We start from the raw sequence: 24,274 nt of genomic DNA on the forward strand, positions 1-24,274 counted from the left end.
CCGATGTTGTTCTGTTTGTTTCTGTACATTTCACTTGTGGAGAATCTGTATATAACCGGGCTGACATGTGTGATGATTGAGAGGTTTTAGAGTTGACCGCTAGGCAGCAATACTGGTTCATGTTGAGCATTGTAAGACATGTTGACAATAAGGCAGAAAAACAAGAAGAAGTAATGCAACGTGTAACCCATGGAGACAATAAACAAAAAGCCTGCATGAAGAAACAAAAAGACGAAGCCATTCTTTGCACACCAACCAAACAAAACAACATGGATGACATATCTGTGTGTTTGTGTCCTTTAAAGAGGGTCTAGATGAGTTTTTCTTCCATGTCTTCTCACAGAAGAGTGTGGGTGTTACTCTGTTTGGGTAATGAATAATGGTCAGTGATAATAAAATCATATGAAGAACAGTCAAACTAAATGCTGCCCTCGCACCTTCACACACCTCAGGGTTTGGTGCATGTCAGGATTGTTGCACACTGGCTTTACAGCGCTTCTTCTGAGATGTCTATCTGACACAGGATACTCAAAATTCTCTGATCTTTTTTGTCTGTTACTGCCAACATGAAGTGAGAAAACACTGTATCACCGACAAAAGGTGGCACAGTGTCCGATTGGCATCAGGTGGTCTATTAAAATACTATTTATTTCCTTTACCTACACGTGAGCCATAGTCGATACGTAGCAGTGACCCATGTTACATCTTGGGCAGGGGTCTGCACACACAAATTATAATACACAGTGAGAATAATAATACAATAACAAGAATAGATCAAAACTTAAAAAAAAAAAATACAAAAAGGACGGTTATTGTTGAAATGCTGTCAACAGAGATTTTACATGAAGTAGTAAAATGAATTAATAAAGAAAATTCTTTAACTGAGAAGGGAGCAATAAGCTCCACAGTATTTGTGGCCAAAACAAACTCCCTATCTGTGCGAACATGAATGAACTGATGTAGATGCAATCAGAGATAGGGCTGTGTGTTGACAAGAATCTGGTGATGCAATACATATCGCGATACAGGGGTCCCGATATCGATATATTGTTATATTTATTGTAATTGTGTGTGTGTGTGTATATATATATATATATATACACAGTGCTTGACAAGTGTATTAGACCACCCTAACCCTAACCAAAGTCAGGTTTCTGTCACAGCTGCCCTAAATTAACAGCATTGGTAATTACCAAAATCATGTTTATGTTTCTGCAATGGTTAATACACCAATATGTAGAAGCTCTTTAACCCAGATGATATTTTTAATGCTAAAATAGAATTATTATTGTTATCCATGAATTTTCAAATTTACTGATCTACAAAAAAACTGAATAGATAGTAAAGCACATTAATATTTCTGATTAATATGTCAAATTATAGTTATTTACTGTCATTCCTGAAGAGAAAAATGAGTTTTAGTGCTTGAATGTTATGCTTGATTTATTTCTGACTTCTCAAAGAAGCCCAGTGAGCCGTCTCAAATTTGGGTGAATTCAGTTTGAAATTCCTCATTCCTGTTCAAAATGGTAAAACGTGGAGAGCTGACTGAAAATGATAGAGTCCCCATTAAAGCACTTCATGATGCTGGATGGTTTCTGAGACAAATATGACAGGTGGTCTAATAAATCTGTGAAGCACTGTATGTATACAGTCGTTAGAAAAAGTATGTGAACCCTTTGGGATTTCTTGGATTTCTGCATAAATTGGTCATCAAATGTGTTCTGATCTTCGTCTAATTCACAACAATAGACAAACTCAGTCTGCTTAAACTAATACCACACAAAAAAATGATGTGTTTTTATGTTTTTATTGAACAAACCATGTAAACATTCACAGTGCAGAATGGAACAAGTATGTGAACCCCGAGGCTAATATCTGGTTGACCCTCCTTTGGCAGCAATAACCTCAACCAAACATTTCCTGTAGTCACAGATCCCACCTGCACAATGGTTTGGAGGAATTTTTGACCATTCCTCTTTGCAAAACTGTTTTATTTCAGCAATATTCTTGGGATGTCTGGTGTGAATCGCTCTCTTGAGGTCATGCCACAGCATCTCAATGGGATTGAGGTCAGGACTCTGACTGGGCCACTCCAGAAGGCGTATTTTCTTCTGTTGAAGCCATTCTGTTGTTGATTTACTTCTATGCTTTGGGTCGTTGTCCTGTTGTATCACCCATCCTCTGTTGAGCTTCAGTTGGTGGACAGATGGTCTTAAGTTTTCCTGTAAAATGTCTTGATAAAATTGGGAATTCATTTTTCCATCAATGACAACAATCCGTCCAGGCCCTGAGGCAGAAAAGCAGCCCCAAACCATGATGGCCCCTCCACCATATTAACAGTTGGGATGAGGTTTTGATGTTGGTGTGCTGTGCCTTTTTTTCTCCACACATAGCGTTGTGTGTTCCTTCCAAACATCTCAATTTTGGTTTCATCTATGGACAGAATATTTTGCCAGTAGTGCTGTGGAACATCCAGGTGCTCTTGTGTAAACTTCAGATGTGCAGCAATGTGTTTTTTTGGACAGCAGTGGCTTCCTCCTTAGTGTCCTCCCATGAACTCCATTCTTGTTTAATGTTTTACTTATTGTAGATTTGTCAACACAAATGTTAGCATGTGCCAGAGGTTTCTGTAAGTCTTTAGCTGACACTCTAGGATTCTTCTTCACCTCATTGAGCATTCTGTGCTGTGCTCTTGCAGTCATCTTTACAGGACGACCACGCCTAGGGAGAGTAGCAACAGTGCTGAACCTTCTCCATTTGTAGACAGTCTGTCTTACCGTGGACACATGAACATCAAGGCTTTTAGAGACACTTTTGTAACCCTTTCCAGCTTCATGCGAGTCAACGATTCTTGATCGTAGGTCTTCTGAGAGCTCTTTTGTACCAGGCATGGTTCACATCAGGCAATGCTTCTTGAGAACAGCAAACTCAAACTGGTGTGTGTTTTTTATAGGGCAGGGCAGCTTTAACCAACACATCCAATCTCATCACATTGATTGGACTCCAGGTTGGCTGACTCCTGGCTCCAATTAGCTCTTGGAGAAGTCATTAGCCTAGGGGTTCACATACTTTTTCCACTCTGCACTGTGAATTAAAAACATGAAAATTATCATTTTTTGTGCAGTATTAGTTTAAGCAGACTGTGTTTGTCTATTGTTGTGACTTAAGTGAACACATTTGATGACCAATTTATGCAGAAATCCAAGAAATCCCAAAGGGTTCACATACTGTTCTTGCAACTGTATATTAGTGCTGTTACTCGATTACACATTTTTTATAGTTCAAGTATATTTTTATGTTTTGATATTTGTAAAAGTTGTTATTGTCAAGTGTTTTATTTTTATTCATTGAATTCTATGTACAGCACACTGAAAGTGCTTTTTGAAAAACACTATCATTTAGAAATCATACATTCAGAATAGAACCATTTACTTGCATTTTTGTTTGAGATAAAAGAAGTACTAGTATGGTGCTTAAATAAAGAAATGTATACTATAGTTTTTAACATTTAACATCTCAGCTTAGTTGTAATGGTTTGTAAATCAGAATGTCTGAATTCTCTGAGTAATAATATTTCTAAACTGCAAACAAGCCCAGCAGAAAAACACATCAGGTACAAAATAACTTCTAGGGATGGTTAATTTTTTTTGATATTGATACCCTTATCAATACCCCTTATTTATCCAAGTCCTTATTGGCACCACTATCAATACTTTCTATAGTTTGGTGGAAAGACAAAATGAGAGCTAACATTTAAATTACAGGTCTTATCTGAGAAGTGCTTGGGTTAAAAAGTTATGATTCAGTCTGTCACATCTATCTGCTCCCTCAAATATAAACACATTATTCATATTCACAACTGTATTTATTGACGTTTCTTCTTACAAGCTAAATTTTCCCATTTTTGTGACATTTGAATGCATCATAATACATACATACATATATATACATATATATAAAGAATACAGTCGTCTAATTTACTGAGGTTACTTGAACGCCTCATATTTCCGTCTTTCAGCTCGTTGTTCGCTCATTAACTTCAATTTTGCCTGTTCCGCCTAAGATTTCTACACTAGACTTATTCTTTTTAAAAAAAACAGGACTTACTACAAAGTTTTGGAGCCTTTGTCATAATTTCTCAGGGCAGCTGAAGAAGAAAACTTTCCTGATGCAGCTGAACGGAGTTTGTTCCTCAAGCAGACAGTTAAAGGTACAAGGTTCTAGTTTAATGTGATCCACAGTATTGATGTGCTGTTATGTGCTCTTTGGATGTATTTCTGTACTCCGGTTGTTACGTCATAGAGCCTGTGAGAGACGATAGCAGTATCGATAAGCTAAAAGGTTATTGATTTTAGGGTATTTCAAAAACACAGAACCAGTATTGATCCCCCATCCGTGGTCTCTAAGCCCCTTGTCGTCAACGATGTTGACGCTGTGCAGTCTCTGGGGACCCAGTAGCGATAGCATCAATTAGCACCCAGTAGCGATAGCATCAGTTAGCACCCAGTAGCGATAGCATCAGTTAGCACCCAGTAGCGATAGCATCAGTTAGCTTAGATGTTGTGGACAGATCCAGGTCTGTTGGACTCCGCCGCTGCAGCTTGATAGCCATGGTGATCCTGTGTTGTTGTTAGCATCATTGCTAACATTAGCAGATGTGTTTGCCTGAAGGTGGAACTGAAGACCATAGATATGGACCCGTGGATGTCTTGACGTCTTGATTGTTGTGCTTCGGTGTAAAGACAGTTCATCACTGCAGTATGTACACGCAGTTTTGGTTGTATCTCAACATCCATTCGCCAGCTTTTTACAAAGAAAGTTGCTGATAAGCAGACATGGGTCTGTCTCCTCACTCGGCTGTGTCCGAAATCACTCCCTTCACTATGTAGTGAATACGCAATGCAAAAAAAGAAAAAAACATATCCGCCTTATTACTGGGGCCGCTACTGTAAATCTTAATATGAGCGAAACTTCCGGTGCTAAAGCGGAAGTACATTGAATACATGTATTTAAGTACAGCAGCTCACGGACATTAGTAGACGCCTCATTGACTGTGTATGCCCGCTGCCGCGATACGTCGACATGTCCGCCATATTGCCAGAGGCAAGACTGTTCCATAAACAAATGCAAGTATCTGAGGGATGAAGGGTTTTCTGATTAAAAACACACACGTTTACATTTAAGTGATGGTAAAGAGTCGTTTGTATATAAAGTGGTTTACAATTCTTTTTTTGTTTATTAAATGATTCAAAATGACTATTAGAGAGCCAAAAATGTAGATAATTCAAGTATTAATATACTGCAACTGGAGGTGCGTCTGTGTTTTTTACTATTTAGAACTTAAATGACACATACATGCTCATAGAAAATTTTAGTACATTATTATTTTCACAATAACATGCCATGGTTAACTTACTATACATACATATATATATATTGTGATAATAATAATAATAATAATAATAATAATAAATACTGCTTCATTTTTGTTAAATCAATATGAGCTGAAAGTTTTAAATAATGTTTTCTGTAATGCTCAGTACCTGTGTTGCTACGTTCGTGGTACTTATATTGTGACAAAGTATATTGTATAGTATGAATATGTCTCTCACAACAGTGTTTTAAACATGCTGTTCACTGTCTAAGTGCATCGGGGATGTGATTCTTACAATATTAATTTATCATTAATTCTTAATACAAAACTTGAAATTTACCAAACTAAAGAGCTGACAACTTGATTCATGGATAATTTTACCAATATAATTCCCACATTTAAAGGGGGATTAGTTTGTGAAATAAGAATTTCAGCAACCCCACAAACTAGAGATGTCATCTGAACATGGTGTCCAAACTCCTTTAATGAAGCTAATAAAGTTAGCTAAATATGCTTGTCTAGGTTATCTGAGGTAATGCCGTCACTTTGTACTCTGTGTTAGAGAGAAGAGAAATAATGTTATCCGCCCCCCTAAGGCATCCACCACCTTCATGTCTGAGCTGTCATAGCTACTCACCTCTGTCTGCTCCAGGTCTCTCTCCACACTCCTTCTTGGTGATTTCAACATCCATGTCGACTCCACCCGCTGCATACTTGCCACTGAATTCTTATCCCTACTTGACTGCTTCAGCATCACACAACATGTTAAAGGACCTACTCACACTCTGGATCTTGTGTGCTCCACTGGGACTACTCCAACCAACCTACAGTGCCTGGACCTAGCTGTCTCTGATCATTATGCTGTCCTCTTCACTGTTCCTGTGTCCCTTTCAAGACAGCGCACCAAATGCATCATCACGTTCCACAATCTTAAATCTGTGAACATACCAGCCCTCTCAAATTTGCTTGAAATCCATCTGGCTCCAAAAACTCTCACGAACACTGTGGATGACCTGACGACCCACTACAACACTGCTCTATTCCTCAGACTTGACTCTCTCACCCCCCTCAAATGCCACTCTGTCTCATACTCCTGTCCAGCCCCTTGGTTCACAGTTGAACGCTGTGCCATGAAGACCTCTGGATGTTGTTTGGAGAGACTACACAAAAAAATCAGGCCTCACTGTCCACGTGGAAGCCTACAAAGAGCATATTAGCTCTTACAAAGATGCTCTCACCAAAGCCAAAACAAATTGTTACTCCACTCTCATCAGGGACCAGCAAAATCACCCCAGGCGGCTCTGATCATTGCTCCAAGTTCCAGGAATTCTTCAGAGACAAAGTAAACACCATCCACCAGCAACTCCTGGTACCTGACCCTCCCCCACATGGCACTGCTACCTCTGGGTCTCACCTGCCTCAGCACTGTCTATCCTCCTTCTCACCTGTCAACACCCTCCTTGTGACCAAGCTGGTCACCAAGACTAAGGCTTCTACATGCTCTCTGGATCCCATGCCCACGGCCCTGGTCAAAGCATACCTACCTGTCCCGTGCCTCATCATGGTGGACATCATCAGCTCCTCTCTAAGAACTGGAATAGCCCTCTCTTGCTTCAAATTGGCCTCAGTATTACCTATTCTCAAAAGGCCAGGTTCGGACCCGGAGGACCTCAACAACTACAGACCGATCGCCAACCTTCCATTCCTCAGCAAGATACTGGAAAAAGCAGTTGCCAACCATCTCCATCACTATATGCTCCACCATGAGCTCTGTGAAACCCTCCAATCAGGATTCAGACCACACTACAGCAGTGAAACCGCCCTCATTAAAATCACTAACGACCTTCTCATAGCAGCTGATTACGGAAAAATCAGCCTACTCAGTCTCCTCGACCTCTCTGCAGCCTTTGACACAATCTCCCTCACCATCCTCCTCAACAGCCTATTCAACCACCTGGGCATTACCAGAACAGCTTTCTCCTGGATTCAGTCCTACCTCTCAGACAGAAAACAGTTTGTCACCATCGGCAAGTCCCGCTCTACCCCAACCCCAACCCTGTAAACTGAGGCGTGCCCCAAGGCTCTGTTATTTGACCTCTTCTCTTCATCATTTACATGCTCCCTCATGGACACATTATCTGTAAACATGGTCTCAGCTTCCATTCCTAGTCCGATGACTCACAACTCTATCTACACACCACACCATCCACTCAGCTCCCCCCTCAGTCACTGGTCAACTGTCTGCAAGAAATTAAAACCTGGATGTCAGCCAACAAACTCAAACTAAACAGCAATAAAACAGAGCTCATGGTCGTGGCCCCCAAAGCACTGCTCAGGAAGGTTGGAGATCTCGTACTTCATTTTGATGTCAATCCATCCGCCCATCCTCCGAGGTCTGAAATCTGGGCATCATCATGGACTCCTTCCAGTCCCATATCAAATCCGTAACCAAAACTGCCTTTTTCCATCTAAAGAACATCTCCAGACTCAGACCATCACTCACAGACTCAGTTGCGGAGACACTCATCCACTCTTTCATCAGCTCCCGTTTGGATTACTGCAGTGGAGTCCTGTCTGGGGTACCTCACAAAGCCCTGGACAGGCTCCAATACATCCAAAACTCTGCTGCCAGGTTTCTCACCCACACTAGGCCCTGGCAGCACATCACCCGAACCCTCATCCACCTCCACTGGCTCCCAGTTACATTCCGCATCAAGTACAAAATCCTCCGCCTCACTTACAAATCCCTTCATGCCCTTGTCCCTCAGTACCTCTCTGACCTCCTTCAGTCATATACCTCAACCCAGAGCCTCTGGTCCTCAGACGCGGGCCTTCTCACAGTTCCCACCACCAAACTTTGCACCTATGGAGACAGAGCGTTCAGGACTACAGCCTCCATCCTCTGGAACTCCCTTCCTGAAAGCATCTGCAACACTCCTTCCTTGGACATGTTTAAAAAAACACCTTAAGCACCACCTGTTCACCACAGCCTACAGTCTCGCCTTAACATACACTCAACTTAGTGTTTGTCTCATGTGTTGTCTTGTTTTCCACTCTTCTGTAAAGCTACCATGGGTCTCATGAAAGGCACTATATAAGTCCAAGCTATTATTATTATTATCATTATCCCATCTGAGGTGAAGCAGTCGAATTTTGTATTTATAATAGGTAAAATGATGTCAATAGGTAAATGTGCTTTATGATGAAACTTATTTGTCTCCACTGACTTTATCTACTCATGTTCTCGCTCTTCACTATTATCCACACATTGCATGTCTCTGTCTCCTCCTGCTGTCTCTTTCCTGTGTGATCTTTTGTCAACACTCCTACATTTAAAAAAGTTGAGTTTCTGTCATAATCTGTGTGTGGATGAGGTTTATTCAAGAGCGAAAATAATAATCATATCGCTAACAGCATCAGGCGCTATGAGAAACATGCACACGAGAAATAAAAAGGCAAACGGGATCATCCTCCAGTTTATTGATCCCGGATGAATGAATTATAAAATGATCGTCAGGTGTCTCGTGGATGGGCCGCTCAGTCAGTCTGTATAGGAGCCGAGCTGATCCTCCCCACACACCTGTGAGGGACCGTGCGTATTTCTGACTGCTGTGGTGAGAAGATTAAGAGGGAGCTGGTGCGGACATGAGCCCAACTGTCGCTGATTTTTACCATGTTTCCCACCAGTTTGTCAGCTTGCAGCGTGATATACAGGGATTGCAAGATTTTCCTGTATTAAGTGTCAGACTTGTAGCAAGAATTTAATAAATTGTGCGCAACTGCCATCCAAAACTCAGCGCTCCCTTACTATCGCAGACGTAAAACAAGCGAGACATTGGTTCATACCAGGGTTGTTATAGTTAACTAAAACTAACTAAATAACTAAAACTAAATTTCAAAACTCATTTTAGTTAAATGAAGCTAAATAAAAACTAAGCTTTACCAAAAAATGAAAACTAACTAAAACTGTATTGTGAGCTTACAAAACTAATGAAAATAAAATAAAAATAGAGACAAAATATCCTTAGTTTTAGTCTTTGACATAACCATACTGACTGGCACCTACACACAAGTGTGGTGGGTGTAAAATTGCCTGAATTGATTAGTTTAAGACTTCTTCTCAAAACATCATCTTTAAATGAACAAATGATAGTAAAGATTAGCCTGTTTGAATATGTTTTTAAAAATGTATGATGTTGACTCAGTCCAGACATGTACCCAAAAAAAAAACTATAAAACTAATAAAAACTAAACTAAAACAAAGAATTTTTGCAAAATAAAACTAAAACTAAAATAAATTAATAATGGTAGGGGAAACACTGAAAATAAAAACATTAAAAAAGAACATAAGCCAAAAATTCTGTGGTACGCTAATAATGATTAGACAGTATTGGACAGTTATTACATAGTAGCAACAATGTGTAAACCTGTGGTGGATGAACCTGACAATGGTTCAGCTGTACACTATGGACAAAAGTATTCGCCCACTTGTTCATTATCGAATACAGCTGTTGCTATCAAACCCACAGGTGTCTGAGATCATGAGACCTCATGGAAGTGAGTTATGGAAATTAACATTAGATCCACAGAGAGACTTTGAAGTGCATTTTCTCAACAGCTGAAAATAATCACTCATTGAATGTGTGTGTCTCATTTCAAAGGTGGTGGCTATGGAGATTGATGGTGACTCTGAAGATGGTATAGGAACAAGTAGCAACTCCAGAAACAAACATGTAGCTGCATCTACAGCTCAAACCAACAGCTGCACTACCCCCGCCATCAGTAGAGAAGGTGGTTACACATGTGCAGCATCCTCAACCACTGCTGGTGCAACAACCGCCAAATCAACAAGTAGCAACTCCGAAAACAGCACAGCAATGATGTCTACAGCTCAAAGCAATAGTGACATAACAACCAGTCCCAGCAGGAAAGAGACTTCCTCCACATGTGGAGCATTTACCCCCAGTTCCACTGCAGTGACAGCCGAACTGACTGTAGCCAACTCCAGCACCAGTTTAACAACCAGCACATCTACAGCTCCCATCACAAGTGCCTCTGAAACCACCAGCAACAAAGCAGAGAAAACATCCAGTGCCACTGCAACTACCCCCAAATCCTCCAGATTTCACCCGTATACTAGTGCAGCTACCACCAAATCCTCTAGAGTTCACCCATATACTAGTGCAGCTACCACCAAATCCTCCAGAGTTCACCCGTATACTAGTGCAACTACCCCCAAATCCTCCAGAGTTCACCCGTATACTAGTGCAACTACCACCAAATCCTCTAGAGTTAACCCATATACTAGTGCAACTACCACCAAATCCTCCAGAGTTCACCCGTATACTAGTGCAACTACCCCCAAATCCTCCAGAGTTCACCCGTATACTAGTGCAACTACCACCAAATCCTCTAGAGTTAACCCATATACTAGTGCAACTACCACCAAATCCTCCAGAGTTAACCCATATACTAGTGCAACTACCACCAAATCCTCCAGAGTTCACCCGTATACTAGTGCAACTACCACCAAATCCTCCAGAGTTCACCCGTATACTAGTGTAACTACCACCAAATCCTCTAGAGTTAACCCGTATACTAGTGCAACTACCACCAAATCCTCCAGAGTTAACCCATATACTAGTGCAACTACCACCAAATCCTCTAGAGTTAACCCGTATACTAGTGCAACTACCACCAAATCCTCTAGAGTTAACCCGTATACTTGTGCAACAACCAACCCATCTGCAGATTCAGTTGACAGAGCTGCTTTAACTAAAGTTGCAGCGACACACAAAGCTAACACAGAACCTAGCAGTCCATCTGGAGTACAAGAAGTCTCATCTCAACTAATGCAGTCTTCTGAGCACTCTGCTAAAGCTTCAGTCAAATGTGGAAATAGTGAATCCTCTGAGAAGTCTTCACGAGTGAAGAAACCTGTGGGTTCAAATGCTGATGTTCCAAATAATCCTAACAGTGCTGCACACAGTAACAGGTCTGTGAAAATTGGTGAGTGGTGATTTTATTTCCATGGATATTTATTCAGAAAAGTCCCTTTTCCTCCTGAGTCATTTTTCATTATTGTATTTTAGTGTTTTCTGTTGTCTCTTCTCCTCAGGGGTGAACTACCTCATTGAGGTGACATGTGGGGAAAGGAAGCAGCTCTACTGTCAGCTTTGTGCCTGCAGAATGAGAAACTCAGGTCATCTTATCAGCCACACACACAAGCTCAACTATGCGGTGGGTCTGCCAGTGCAGAAGTTCCTAAAGAAGACATAATAAAAGATTGAAACTAAATGCTTTTTTGTTTTTAATAGAAAAGGAAGTACCCAGGGTGTCCCACCCATCCGTCTGAGATTAAAAGTAAGCTGGACCACATAGTCACCCACTTGGCAGAGATTGAGAAAGGCCTTGGAACTGCTTGTCCTCAGGTAACCCTCTTTAACACATCAGAAATGACCGCCAGTGTTTACTGGAGGTTGTATCATGTTCCTGTGTAGTCATCAACAACCATCTAAACCAGTGGTTCTCAACTGGTTGGGTATGGGGTACCACCTCAACCTCCTGAATGAGCATAACCACCCACATTTCTGAAAATGTTCAACAAATCAGATTTATTCAACAATGACTATTGAAGTTTGGTTCTGATCTGGAAGAAACTGTGACAGACACAAAAGACAGGAGTAGCATGTCATTATAGAGACCCTGAACTGTCATGCATGCATATAATGTGTTTTTCTCCATTTCCCATGATAGGTGTAAATCTGGGTTGTTTTCTAGAGATTCTGAGAAACAAAAACATTAAAATAAGAACACCAGTTAAGTCTTCTTTATAAAAGCATTTAAGCAGGTTTAGATTTCAAGAAAATGACCAAAATGAACTTGTTATCATGGAAAACAGAATAAGATGTATAGATTTATTTTGGCTCAGACCTACCATGCATCATAGACTGTTGCCAGTTTTTTCCAGGAACACCTTCAGGATCCCCTGGAAAAAGCTCTGTGGCCTGCTTTTGGGTCCCAACCCAACAGATGGAACCACTGGTCTAAATCATAACAAGAGGACTTGATATGGTTTAGACACAGACCATTTCACATCTCTGAATCATGTTCACCAAGCAGTCATGTTGATCTGAGTAATCACTGAGTGATTGTCTCTATTTGCCAGAGAGTTGAAGTGAAGATGGATGTTTACAAAGAACTGAAAACACTTCCAGAAGGCTTAGGTATGTGATGGTACTCAAACACTCATTTCAAATAGTCAATGATACATTAATGCCAATGCACCACACTGCTGCTGTTTGCAAAGCTACACCTCTTCCACCCCAGCCTCCTCCTTTATAGACTAAGGCTTCACCTCCTCCACCCCAGCCTCCTCCTTTATAGACTAAGGCTTCACCTCCTCCACCCCAGCCTCCTCCTTTATAGACTAAGGCTTCACCTCCTCCACCCCAGCCTCCTCCTTTATAGACTAAAGCTTCACCTCCTCCACCCCAGCCTCCTCCTTTATAGACTAAGGCTTCACCTCCTCCACCCCAGCCTCCTCCTTTATAGACTAAAGCTTCACCTCTTCCACCCCAGCCTCCTCTTTTATAGACTAAAGCTTCACCTCCTCCACCCCAGCCTCCTCCTTTTTAGACTAAAGCTCCACCTCCTCCACCCCAGCCTCCTCCTTTACAGACTAAAGCTTCAACTCCTCCACCCCAGCCTTCTCCTTTATAGACTAAAGCTTCACCTCCTCCATCCCAGCCTCCTCCTTTACAGACTAAAGCTTCACCTCCTCCACCCCAGCCTCCTCCTTTATAGCCGAAAGCTTCACCTCCTCCACCCCAGCCTCCTCCTTTATAGACTAAAGCTACACCTCCTCCACCCCAGCCTCCTCCTTTATAGACTAAAGCTTCACCTCCTCCACCCCAGCCTCCTCCTTTATAGACTAAAGCTTCACCTCCTCCACCCCAGCCTCCTCCTTTATAGACGAAAGCTTCACCTCCTCCACCCCAGCCTCTTCCTTTATAAACTAAAGCTCCACCTCCTCCACCCCAGCCTCCTCCTTTATAGATGAAAGCTACACCTCCTCCACCCCAGCCTCCACCTTTATAAACTAAAGCTCCACCTCCTCCACCCCAGCCTCCTCCTTTATAGACGAAAGCTACACCTCCTCCACCCCAGCCTCCTCCTTTACAGACTAAAGCTCCACCTCCTCCACCCCAGCCTCCTCCTTTATAGACGAAAGCTTCACCTCCTCCACCCCAGCCTCCTCCTTTATAGACGAAAGCTTCACCTCCTCCACCCCAGCCTCTTCCTTTATAAACTAAAGCTCCACCTCCTCCACCCCAGCCTCCTCCTTTATAGATGAAAGCTACACCTCCTCCACCCCAGCCTCCACCTTTATAAACTAAAGCTCCACCTCCTCCACCCCAGCCTCCTCCTTTATAGACGAAAGCTACACCTCCTCCACCCCAGCCTCCTCCTTTACAGACTAAAGCTCTATCTCCTCCTCCACCCCAGCCTCCTCCTTTATAAACTAAAGCTCCACCTCCTCCACCCCAGCCTCCTCCTTTATAAACTAAAGCTCCACCTCCTCCACCCCAGCCTTCTCCTTTATAGACGAAAGCTACACCTCCTCCACCCCAGCCTCCTCCTTTATAAACTAAAGCTCCACCTCCTCCACCCCAGCCTCCTCCTTTATAGACGAAAGCTCCACTTCCTCCATCCCAGCCTCCTCCTTTATAGACTAAAGCTACACCTCCTCCACCCCAGCCTCCTCCTTTATAGACGAAAGCTTCATTTCCTCCATCCCAGCCTCCTCCTTTATAGACTAAAGCTTCACCTCCTCCACCCCAACCTCCTCCTTTACAGACTAAAGCTTCACCTCCTCCACCCCAGCCTCCTCCTTTATAGACTAAAGCTTCACCTCCTCCAACCCAGCCTCCTCCTTTGTAGACAAAAGCTTCACCTCCTCCACCCCAGCCTTCTCCTTTATAGCATAAAGCTTCACCTCCTCCACCCCAGCCTCCTCCTTTATAGACGAAAGCTACACCTCCTCCACCCCAGCCTCCTCCTTTACAGACTAAAGCTTTATCTCCTCCTCCACCCCAGCCTCCTCCTTTATAAACTAAAGCTCCACCTCCTCCACCCCAGCCTCCTCCTTTATAGACAAAAGCTTCTCCTCCTCCATCCCAGCCTCCTCCTTTATAGACTAAAGCTTCACCTCCTCCATCCCAGCATCCTCCTTTATAGACTAAAGCTACACCTCCTCCACCAAACATGTGGGGAATACACCAAACATGTGGGGGACACAGTCAAAGTTTTGACTCCAGGGGCTGAATACTTTTGCACATCACACTTTTCAGATTTTTATGTGTAAAACATTATGACAGCCATGTGTAATTTTCCTTTCATTTCACAGTTATGCTCAACTTTATATTGATCTCTCAAATTAAATCCTAATTAAATAAATATTTATGGATGTGGTTGTAACGTGAAGAAATGTGGAAAGGTTCAAGGATGAATCACAGGAAAATCACAGTTTCTCTCAGCGTAGATGGCAGCGGATTGTTTCTGCTCATCCTACTGACTGAAATTCTCTGTCTTTTCTGCAGTCGTAGGAAGATTGACAGAAATGTTAAAACAGAGTGGGGGGGTCAGGTCCTCAACAAGTGACCCCAGGGAGGTGTGGACCCCTGACCTGTCCAGTCCATTTGATGCTTCTAGTCCAGATGATGGTATTTTCACTTCTCATTTCTAAGAAACACGTCTGTAATGTTTATTTTTTCCTCCTGTTAATACTTAGAGGATAAATTTCAATAATCAGGCTGTTGTTTCTCAGAGATGTTGGTGTGGCAGAATGACACCGCTGGACTTTCTCCTGAGATCCAGTCTGAGCCTGAGAGCAGACATGATGTCCAGAAACCACATGGAAAGATTCCAGGTACAAACCAGTAAGCCTACTAAAAGGCTTTGGTCCAGGTCTTTGTCCTGTAAAGTCAAATAATCCTGTTCTTCTGACTTTATTTCAGATGAAGGGTCTGTTTTAAAAGAGGACAGAGGTCTGGAATTGACTCTGAGTCTCTCTGCATCTACATCAACAAAAACACTCACTGAAGCCTCCACATCCTCAGAGAGTCATGAGGAGAGAAACCATGAGGACAGACCTGATCCTGGTTCACTGGTCAAGCAGAAGGCGCCGGAAGACTCTGAGAATACATCTGTGAAATACTCTGACACTAAAGAGCTCTCCTCTGCTGAACCAGCAAAAACAGACCAACTAACATGCAGTCAGAAGGCTAAACCAGGACCAGGACAGTCAACCTGCAGTTTAAGAGCGGAGCTCCAGTGTGCTCCACAGAAACCTCGGACCACAGGTATGACTGACTGCAGGAATGTGACTTACTGCATTCATGTTTTCATCCTAAGCTGTAGTTCTCTGTCTCACATGGCTGTCACAGTTGGAGCGTCCCCTGGCTGCAGTCATCTATCCACATATTTATCTGTGAAGAGATCGAACCCCAACAAGATCCTAGGTGGGTGTTTTCCGTCCTTACCTTCACATCTTTTATCTGGGTCTTGGTTTTAACAGGGTCCATTGTTTAAGGGTCAGGGCAGCTCCAGACCTGGAGTCTCAGGTTAGCTCCATATTATCAGGAAACACTTCTTTGACTGCTTCAGTTGAGCACATTCTAGGTCAGGGGTTTTAAAGTCAGTCACAGCAGGGCCAGATTCTGAATGTAGGTCTAACCCCACAGCCTGACAGGGTCAGCATTAAACCATAAACTGTCAACCTCATTTCACCTGTGATGAATTATGGAGGAAAAAACTAGCACTGGTGATAAATGAGATTTAAAAACGTCATAATAAAAAGTTTAAAAGCTCAAACTGTGAGATAAAAAGTCACATGTTTTAGTTCAAAAGGTCAAAAAATGAAATTAAAAGTCCAATAATGTTCTAAAAGGCAAATATCTGAAAAAGTCACAATCATGTTGTAACCCTCTGAGGACAGCGTTGTCATATATGAACAGAAGAGACGCGTCATTTTAAAGAACTTTTGAACCATAAATCACAGCCACTTCCTCTGAAAGACCTCCTCTGTGCCGTTCTGATGGCGCTATCCACGCCTTCCTAGCTCTGACGGAACCTTTTCCAGCGAGCCTGGAACCTGGTTGACTTTCTGGAGTCTTTTGAGATTTTTTTTTTATTAAAGAGATATTATTTTATCTTATTTTATTTATTTTTTAATTGAGTGATGCAGGACAGGACATGGGGGACAGGGGGACTTCCCTGTCTTGTCCCTCTGTTTAACTGGAATGAAGAGGACAGTGTGCTATTTGTGAGGATTCGAGCTGAGGGGTTCTTATGAAGATGTTTGATTAAAGAGATCATCTCCTATGTTAAATCTGTGAAGGGCTCCATAGAAGTGCTGCCATTCTATCTGGTCCAACTATTTCAGCATCAAGAGATATCAAATCATCGCTAATTCCTCTCTAAATAATATTAAGAAGGCGTCAAACATGGAGTTCCTGTATCAACCCTGTTTGATCAATATGGACCATCTTAATCAGCATAGGGGATAGTCTGGCAGTATTTCAGCAGAAAGCTTCCCATCCACATTAAGAAGTGAGATGGGATGGTAGGCAATTATGAGTTTAAAAACGGATGATTTTGACTTTTTAAATTCACAATTTAAAATTTTAAATCATGATTGTGAGATGCAAAATTTAAAATATTACATGAAAACACAAATGAATTTCTTTTCCTACATCCTGACTTTTTATCAGTTTTTTTACTCTTTAGTTTTTAAATGTCTGTGAATTAACCAGAATATTTTAAATCATCATGGTTAAGTTGACATGTTTGTACTGGAGGAAGCCTGCAGACCTCATAGTCGTGGGCCAGCTAGAATAAAAATGATCTGATCTGGTGGGCTGGGTATAACTGTACCATGGGCCAGATTTGGCCCCTGGGCCATGAGTTTGACACCCCTGTTCTAGGTCATCGGGTTAATTTCCATTTTTATTGCCTTTCCTGCCAGTGCATAAAAAGAAACCACCACCATTCTAGTGCTCTGATATTTTTGATCCTCTGAATTTTCTATGAATGCTGCTTCTGAGTTCACAAATATCCCTGAATGACTAAGATCAGTGGTAGGACTGAGTGGTATTACATTATCTCAGGGTCTTTAACATTAGCCACAGTATTAATTTATTATAGTCATGAAAAAAAATCTGCTTTATGTGTGCATGTTTACGACAGTCTTCAAAGTGTGTGTCTGTTTCCAGTAGCAGCGCCATCATCTGTGTGTGAAGATGTTGTAAAGGTGACCAATAAGAAGATAATAAATCAGTAAATAATATAAGATAATAATAAATAATAAAACAAATGAAGAACAATAAGACTGAAGAAGGTGGAGGCCATTCTGAGGAACATGGATCATCCACTTCATATCACCTTAAATGACCAAAAAAACAACGGTGGTGGACGGCTCCTCTCTCTTCACTACAGGACAGAAAGATATAGAAGGTCTTTCATACCATCAGCAATAAGACTATATAATTCTACCATTAACAGATGAGACTCCAGACAAATGAATTTCCCTTTGGGGATTAATGAAGTTATTATTATTATTATTATTAATAACAGGACTCCTGTTTATCATGAAGGGCTCATTAGTCTGCTGAATGTAATGACTGCTGTGTGACCTCCATGTTTCCATCAGGCCTGAAGTCTATCTGGGAGTGTCGGGGGATCAAACAGAGCACTTTCTTCCTGTGTGAGAGCTGCTGCGAGAGGCTGTTCACCACCGACATCTGTCAGCACATAGAGAGTGACTCACACCACCGCAACTACATGGTAGGCAGTAGGGGTGTAGCGGCTTTAGTACTCGTCCTGAACCATCACGGTTTGGTGCACACAGTCACACGACAAAGACGTACGACCATAAAAAAAAAAAAGATACAAATATCAGTGTTTGCTGCCAATCCAGGTTAAGTGTTTGCTAACTGCCAACAAAGAAGAGGAAATAGCCTGCATATTAAAAACACACGAAGAAGAAGGGTCTGCTTTAGCCTCCCGCCACAGGAGAGGTGGAGTGGGGAGACCTGCTGCGCATTAGTTTACATATTTTAATGAGCATAAATAATTTTTGAGTGTTTTTTTATGTTTTACATCAGGATGTTTGAGGCTGTTTTCTGTGTTGCTCTTCATCTGGCCTGGTTTTTGTTTCCCTCCCATCTGTCTAGGGATGCACGATAATTATCGGTACCAACAAATTATCGCCTGATATTGCATATATTTTACATATTTTAATCATCCTGATAATAAAATATTAACTGATAAAATCCACCGATAATAAAAGGGTTTGTCTTCTTTCTTACGAGACTACACATTCCGAAACAGTAGATGGCACCGCAGTACGAATCCCGCAGTTAAGGACCATAGAAGAAGAGGAAGCAGCCTCAGTGCTAAGAAGCTAACAGAGGTTAACAACACAGCGGTACTGGCGGAGTTATTCAGTATTTATGGGGAGGAGTTTTAACACAACTGATCTTAAAAGTCACTTAAAAGACATCATCCAAAGACGTTAAAACTAGCGTTAGCCGCGGGCATTAGGACCGAGCCAAAGGCTAAGACGAGGCAGAGCGCCGATTGAGTAGGCATTGGAATCTGCTAAAAGTTTGCCAGAGCCAAAAGGCAACGCTGACAATGACAAAATCATTCTGACAGTCTCCTGATCCACCGCTGCTTTCATAGGCGTGTCCCTCCCTGCTCTGGTTGATGTGGTTTTGTTCAGTCTGACATTGGGAACAGAAGTTGAGCCACAGACCGTGGTGGACTTTACATTTTTAACCTATTTCTGATATGACATATGTCAGTGCATATTATTAATCTTTATGTAAAACATCAACTCTTTATATTTGACTTATGCTGCAAAAACAAAAGGGACCCCCAAACATCTCCGTTTGTTAAGCATGAAAGCCTGTTATCATTTGGTTTTATGTCTGATTTAACATGAGTTAGCTGAATTCTTGTTTAGTTGATTGAAATGTCAGATTTGACCACTTGTCAAGATACTTAAATTTATTTCAAAGGGAAAACCTATGCCAGCTGTTTGTGTGTTGTACTTTGGTACACAAATGTTCAAAAAAATAACAGCTGTAAAGTCAGAATTGTTCTTTGATGTAAACACGAGTGATGTCATTTAGAATTAGTTATAAATATCTTTTCTCACCACATATTAACACCTTCTTACCCCTAGATGTGCATAAAAACATCCAGTGAACTTATTTTTTATCACAGGCTGTACCAACTATCACTGATAGTGCTAGACACTGGAACAAAGGGCTGATTGATCGATTCTGATGTATATTTCCAACATGAAAAAAGGTGTTAGCTGCACCAATGTTTGCTAAAGGAAAACTCCCAATGATAGCTGAGGCACATCTAGAATTATAAATCTGGGACTTTTTCTCTTTTTTTAACAATGAAGCAAACCTGTACCAAACCATGACCCATGTGAAGGGTTACACCCTGAGTAGGGAGTGCCTCTTCAACGTCAAACTCTAAAATAAATGCTCTCCTATCCATGATCTAAATGCCTGTCTTTAGGTGAGAACGTTCAGAGATGTTCCCTGGTGGAAGGTGGAGGATCTGACCCTCCAGGACAGACTGGGACTCTTCAGAGAAGCTGCAGGGCTGGTTGCCATGTGGGAGCATTCTGTCCAGATGGATGCCAAGGTAGGCACAAAAACTGTCATGATGAATGCTGTCCTTGGGCCAATCTGAGCAGAAATAGATAGGATCATTGTTCATGAAGACAATTCCATGCACAGACAACAAATGCACTCGTTTTTTAATGCTTTTCAATCTTTCCCAGTGCACTCTGCTGCCACCTAAAGACTTTGAATATGTGAAGACGGCTCCATTCAGTGAAGGTATCATGCAGCTTATAGGCATTGTTCCATAGTGATTTTATTCAGAGAAAAGTGGCGTTAGAGTGAAATGTTCTGTTTGCATCTCATAGCTTTAAAGTTTCTACAAGACTATGAGAAGGAAGAAACAGCAGAAAGCAGCATCTTTCCTCCCATCAGCACTCCACAGATAGAGGGTGAGTCCCATCAGCCCAGCAACAGTTGCCTGGCGCCACTGACCAGACCAACGAAGCAGAGCATGAATATGAATGATGACTTTTAGTTTCTGATGCACAGGCCAGCTGCCTGAGGGACGGCCAGATGAAGCCAAGTCTGAGTCCGCAGAGACACGGTCGGCACAGATGCTAGAGGCGGACGAGAGGAAAGACAACGGTGTGGTGGCGTTTCATTTGTATTTTAGATTACTGATGTGTTTCCAATAAGGTTGGGTTCATGTTTGTGTAGATGTTTTGAAGTTTAAGAGCATTTATTGACTGTTTTAATGATTTAAGGATCCATCCAGAATGAAGGTTTCTCTCAAACTAAAGTTGGGAGTGCCTGTGTGACTAGCAGATGTAAGTCTGATGTGATTTACATGCCTGTCGCTCCCATTCACAGACCAGGGGGCCTCATCAGCCCTCTCTGCACATCAGTTCAGTGTTTGCATGATCAAAATGATCAAGGTCATGGATATTAAGGTCTGACTAAACAGAAAATGAACTTGGACATCACACATTATTAAAGTAGGGCTCAAGATATCTATTTTTGGAGATCAGTGCTCTTCATGATCAGTGAAGGAGTGTGGCCGGCTCTGCCTCTCTCTCCTGCTCACTAAAACTGAAACTCTTCATGGAGTTTCTCCTGTAAATCTAGTCCTTGTTCTGCTGTATCCTGGTGAACAATAACTTCTGCAGCGGTTTAGTTTGTGAATATATTTTTATTTATTTATTCATTTATTTCGGACAACAAATAATAAAAAAGTGAACCAATGATAAAATAATTCATAGTCCATTCCACAAAGTTTTTCATGAGTCCGAAACAGGAGTAGGAAGAAGCAGAAGCTTTTCGAGTCTTACCCCCACTTACTGTCCTTTTATAACATCATGATGTTCCCGTGTCACTCTTTATCCCAAGCCCCCCTCACCCACCCCCGCCCTCATTCATTCCCTCACTCACTCACCCATCCTTCCATTCATTTTTCATTCTTAAGCGTAGGACATTCAATAGAGACAACTTATGTCAATCCCCAATCTTACAATTCCAAAAAAGGTAGATAGAATAATCCTGACGATAACAGATTTGTTTTTTCGTTTTTTTTTTTCTGAGGATTACATGAACAGCCCTTAGACAACATTTGGCTCTCCTTCTATGATTCTGTAACTCTCAATAATAACTTTTTTGTAACTTTTCTTCAGTTGTTGGACATTTTCACTCTTTTTCATATGTTTTTCTAAACCATTCCACAGTGTCACCCCCACAGACAGAAATGCACATACTTTTAAGAGTAGTATGAACACTGGGTAATTTTAAATTAAGCTCCCTCCTTGATTCATACCCTCCCTCTCTGTCCAAGAACAATTTATTCAGGTTACCAGGTAGTAATTTTTTTCTTGCTTTATAAACTATTTGTACAGTTTTAAATTTTACTAGATCCATAAATTTTAGCGTATTTGACTTTAAAAACAGCTGATTGGTGTGGTCGTTGTAACCCAATTTATGCGCGACCCTTATTGCTTTCTTTTGTATTATGCATATCATCTGTAGGGTGCTTTTATAGGTGTTCCCCTACACCTCAACACAATACATTAAATATGGCAGCACCAGTGAACAGCACAAAATAAATAATGCATTCTTGTTCAGGATGTGCTTAGCCCGACCTAAAACTCCAACCGTTCTTGCCAGTTTAGAACAAGTGTATCTTACATGAGCTTTCCAGCACAGTTTGTGGTCAAGTATAACTCCAAGGAATTTGTTTTCATATACTCTTTCAACAGTTACATCATCAACCATCATTTTCACCTGTATGTTTATTTTACGGTTACCAAATAACATAAATTTAGTTTTTTTCCAAATTCAATGACAGTTTATTTTTGTTTATTTCAGTTTACTTAGTTCTTTCATGACCACATCCAACAGTTGCTGTAATTCCTCACCTGTACAGAGTATATATGTGTCATCTGCAAAAACAACCAGTTTCAATATTTTTGATACTTTACATTTGTTGTTCATGTATAAGATAAAAAGTTTTGGGCCTAATATTGACCCCTGCGGGACTCCACAGGTAATGTCTAGATAATGTGACTTGAAGTTACCCAGCTGCTGCCTGTCTTTGATATAGCTCTTTAACCATCCAAAACAACACCTCTCACACCGAACTGTTCCATTTTTTAGTAATATATCATGATCTATTGTGTCAAAAGCTTTCTTTAAGTCTATGAATACCCAGATAGCATACTTCTTACTGTCAATAGCGCTTATGATCTCTTCTGTTAAGTCCATGTGCCAGTGCCGTTGATCTATTTGTCCTAAAACCATATTGACTGTCCATGAGTAAATTGTGTTTTTCGATAAAACTGTCCAGCCTTGCAACAAAGAGTTTTTCTAAGATTTTGGAAAATTGTGGAGGTAAAGATACGGGCCTGTAATTGGTGAACTTGTGTTTGTCTCCTGCCTTGTACGAGGGGATAACTTTAGCAACCTTCATTTTACTTGGAAAAGTACCAGTCTTGAAAGACAAATTAAAAAGATATGTTAGTGGATCGATGATGCCATCCATTACAGTTTTCACCAGAGTCATATCAATATTGTTACAGTCTTTAGATGTTTTATTTTTACATTTCTTAAAAATTTCTATTATTTCCCTTCTTTCTACTGCTCTTAAAAACATCGAGCTCCCATTCTTTTCTTCCTGAACTGGCGTCCAACCTCCATCTCCCGTTTGAGGAGTTGCTATTTGTCCTGCTAGTTTGGGTCCAATATTTACAAAAAACTCATTGAACCCATCCACCACCTTATGCATATCCTCCATTTTAGTATCTTTATCAATTAAAAATAAGGATAAGTGCTATTATTTGAACCATTCTTCGTGATGCTAGTTAATATTTTCCATGTTTCCTTGATATTATTTTTATTGTTTTCTAGTATTTTGCCATAATAATCATTTTTACATTTTCTCATAATATTAGTTAATGTGTTCTTGTATGATTTATATATATTCTCAGATTCAATTGTTCTCAGTTTTATAAAATTTTTGTACAAGTCGTTTTTCTTCCTGCAGGCATTTGATAATCTCTTAGTGAACCAAGGCCTCTCCTTATAGATTGTTTTAGTTTTGTATTGTTGAAAGGGACACTGTTTTTCGTATAGTGCTATAAATAAATTTAAAAAGGTCTCATAAGCTTGATCTACATTATTGGAATTATAAACTTCTTTCCAATCATGTGATAAGAGTTCACTTCTAACTGCATTTTAAGTTTTTTCAGTTCTTACCCTCCTGAATCTAGTTACCTTTTCATCATTTTTCTTTCTACAGTCACGGTCATACACTGTGAACACTGATAGATGGTCACTGATGTCATTCAGAAGCAGACCACTCACTAAATTATTTTCCATATTGTTAGTAAAAATGTTATCTATTAATGTCGCACTATGAGATGTTATTCTACCTGGCTTTGTAATCAGTAGATACAGACTCATACTGAACATGGATGCAACAAACTTATCCGTCTTCACATGTTTTTTCGGATTAAGCAAGTCTATGTTGAAACCCCCGCAAATGAAGGTAACCTTCTGACAGGACTTTGCAAAGATATCTTCCATGATACTCTTAAAAGTGTCAACATCAGAACTAGGTGCTCTATATACACAGCTAACCAAAATATTTTTTTGCTTTCCATGTTGATTTCTATGGTAATACACTCCATTACATCATCCACTGTCTTTGTCATACTTTCATTTACCTTATATTTAATGTTCTTATCTTTATATAAAGCAA

At 40.9% G+C, this 24,274-nt stretch overlaps 1 protein-coding gene across 5 annotated transcripts in view; it reads left to right on the top strand.

The window, feature by feature from the left end:
* LOC121523492 (mucin-12-like) overlaps positions 1–24,274 on the top strand; it is a 74,745-nt gene that overhangs the window by 44,998 nt on the left and 5,473 nt on the right. For 4 of the 5 annotated variants that reach the window (XM_041808402.1, XM_041808403.1, XM_041808404.1 and 1 more), the window contains 13 exons: positions 10,039–11,386; positions 11,496–11,617; positions 11,695–11,808; positions 12,546–12,603; positions 14,980–15,102; positions 15,207–15,308; positions 15,397–15,741; positions 15,826–15,900; positions 18,090–18,223; positions 19,979–20,107; positions 20,247–20,304; positions 20,394–20,477; positions 20,578–20,673. In XM_041808402.1, the coding sequence (XP_041664336.1) occupies positions 10,039–11,386; positions 11,496–11,617; positions 11,695–11,808; positions 12,546–12,603; positions 14,980–15,102; positions 15,207–15,308; positions 15,397–15,741; positions 15,826–15,900; positions 18,090–18,223; positions 19,979–20,107; positions 20,247–20,304; positions 20,394–20,477; positions 20,578–20,673 (2,788 nt within the window). Of the gene's footprint in view, positions 1–10,038; positions 11,387–11,495; positions 11,618–11,694; positions 11,809–12,545; positions 12,604–14,979; positions 15,103–15,206; positions 15,309–15,396; positions 15,742–15,825; positions 15,901–18,089; positions 18,224–19,978; positions 20,108–20,246; positions 20,305–20,393; positions 20,478–20,563; positions 20,674–24,274 lie in introns of all 5 variants that reach the window. The other variant, XM_041808406.1, reaches the window with a different exon arrangement.

The sequence above is a fragment of the Cheilinus undulatus genome, linkage group 16 (assembly GCF_018320785.1).
Source record: "Cheilinus undulatus linkage group 16, ASM1832078v1, whole genome shotgun sequence".
Classification (NCBI taxonomy): domain Eukaryota; kingdom Metazoa; phylum Chordata; class Actinopteri; order Labriformes; family Labridae; genus Cheilinus; species Cheilinus undulatus.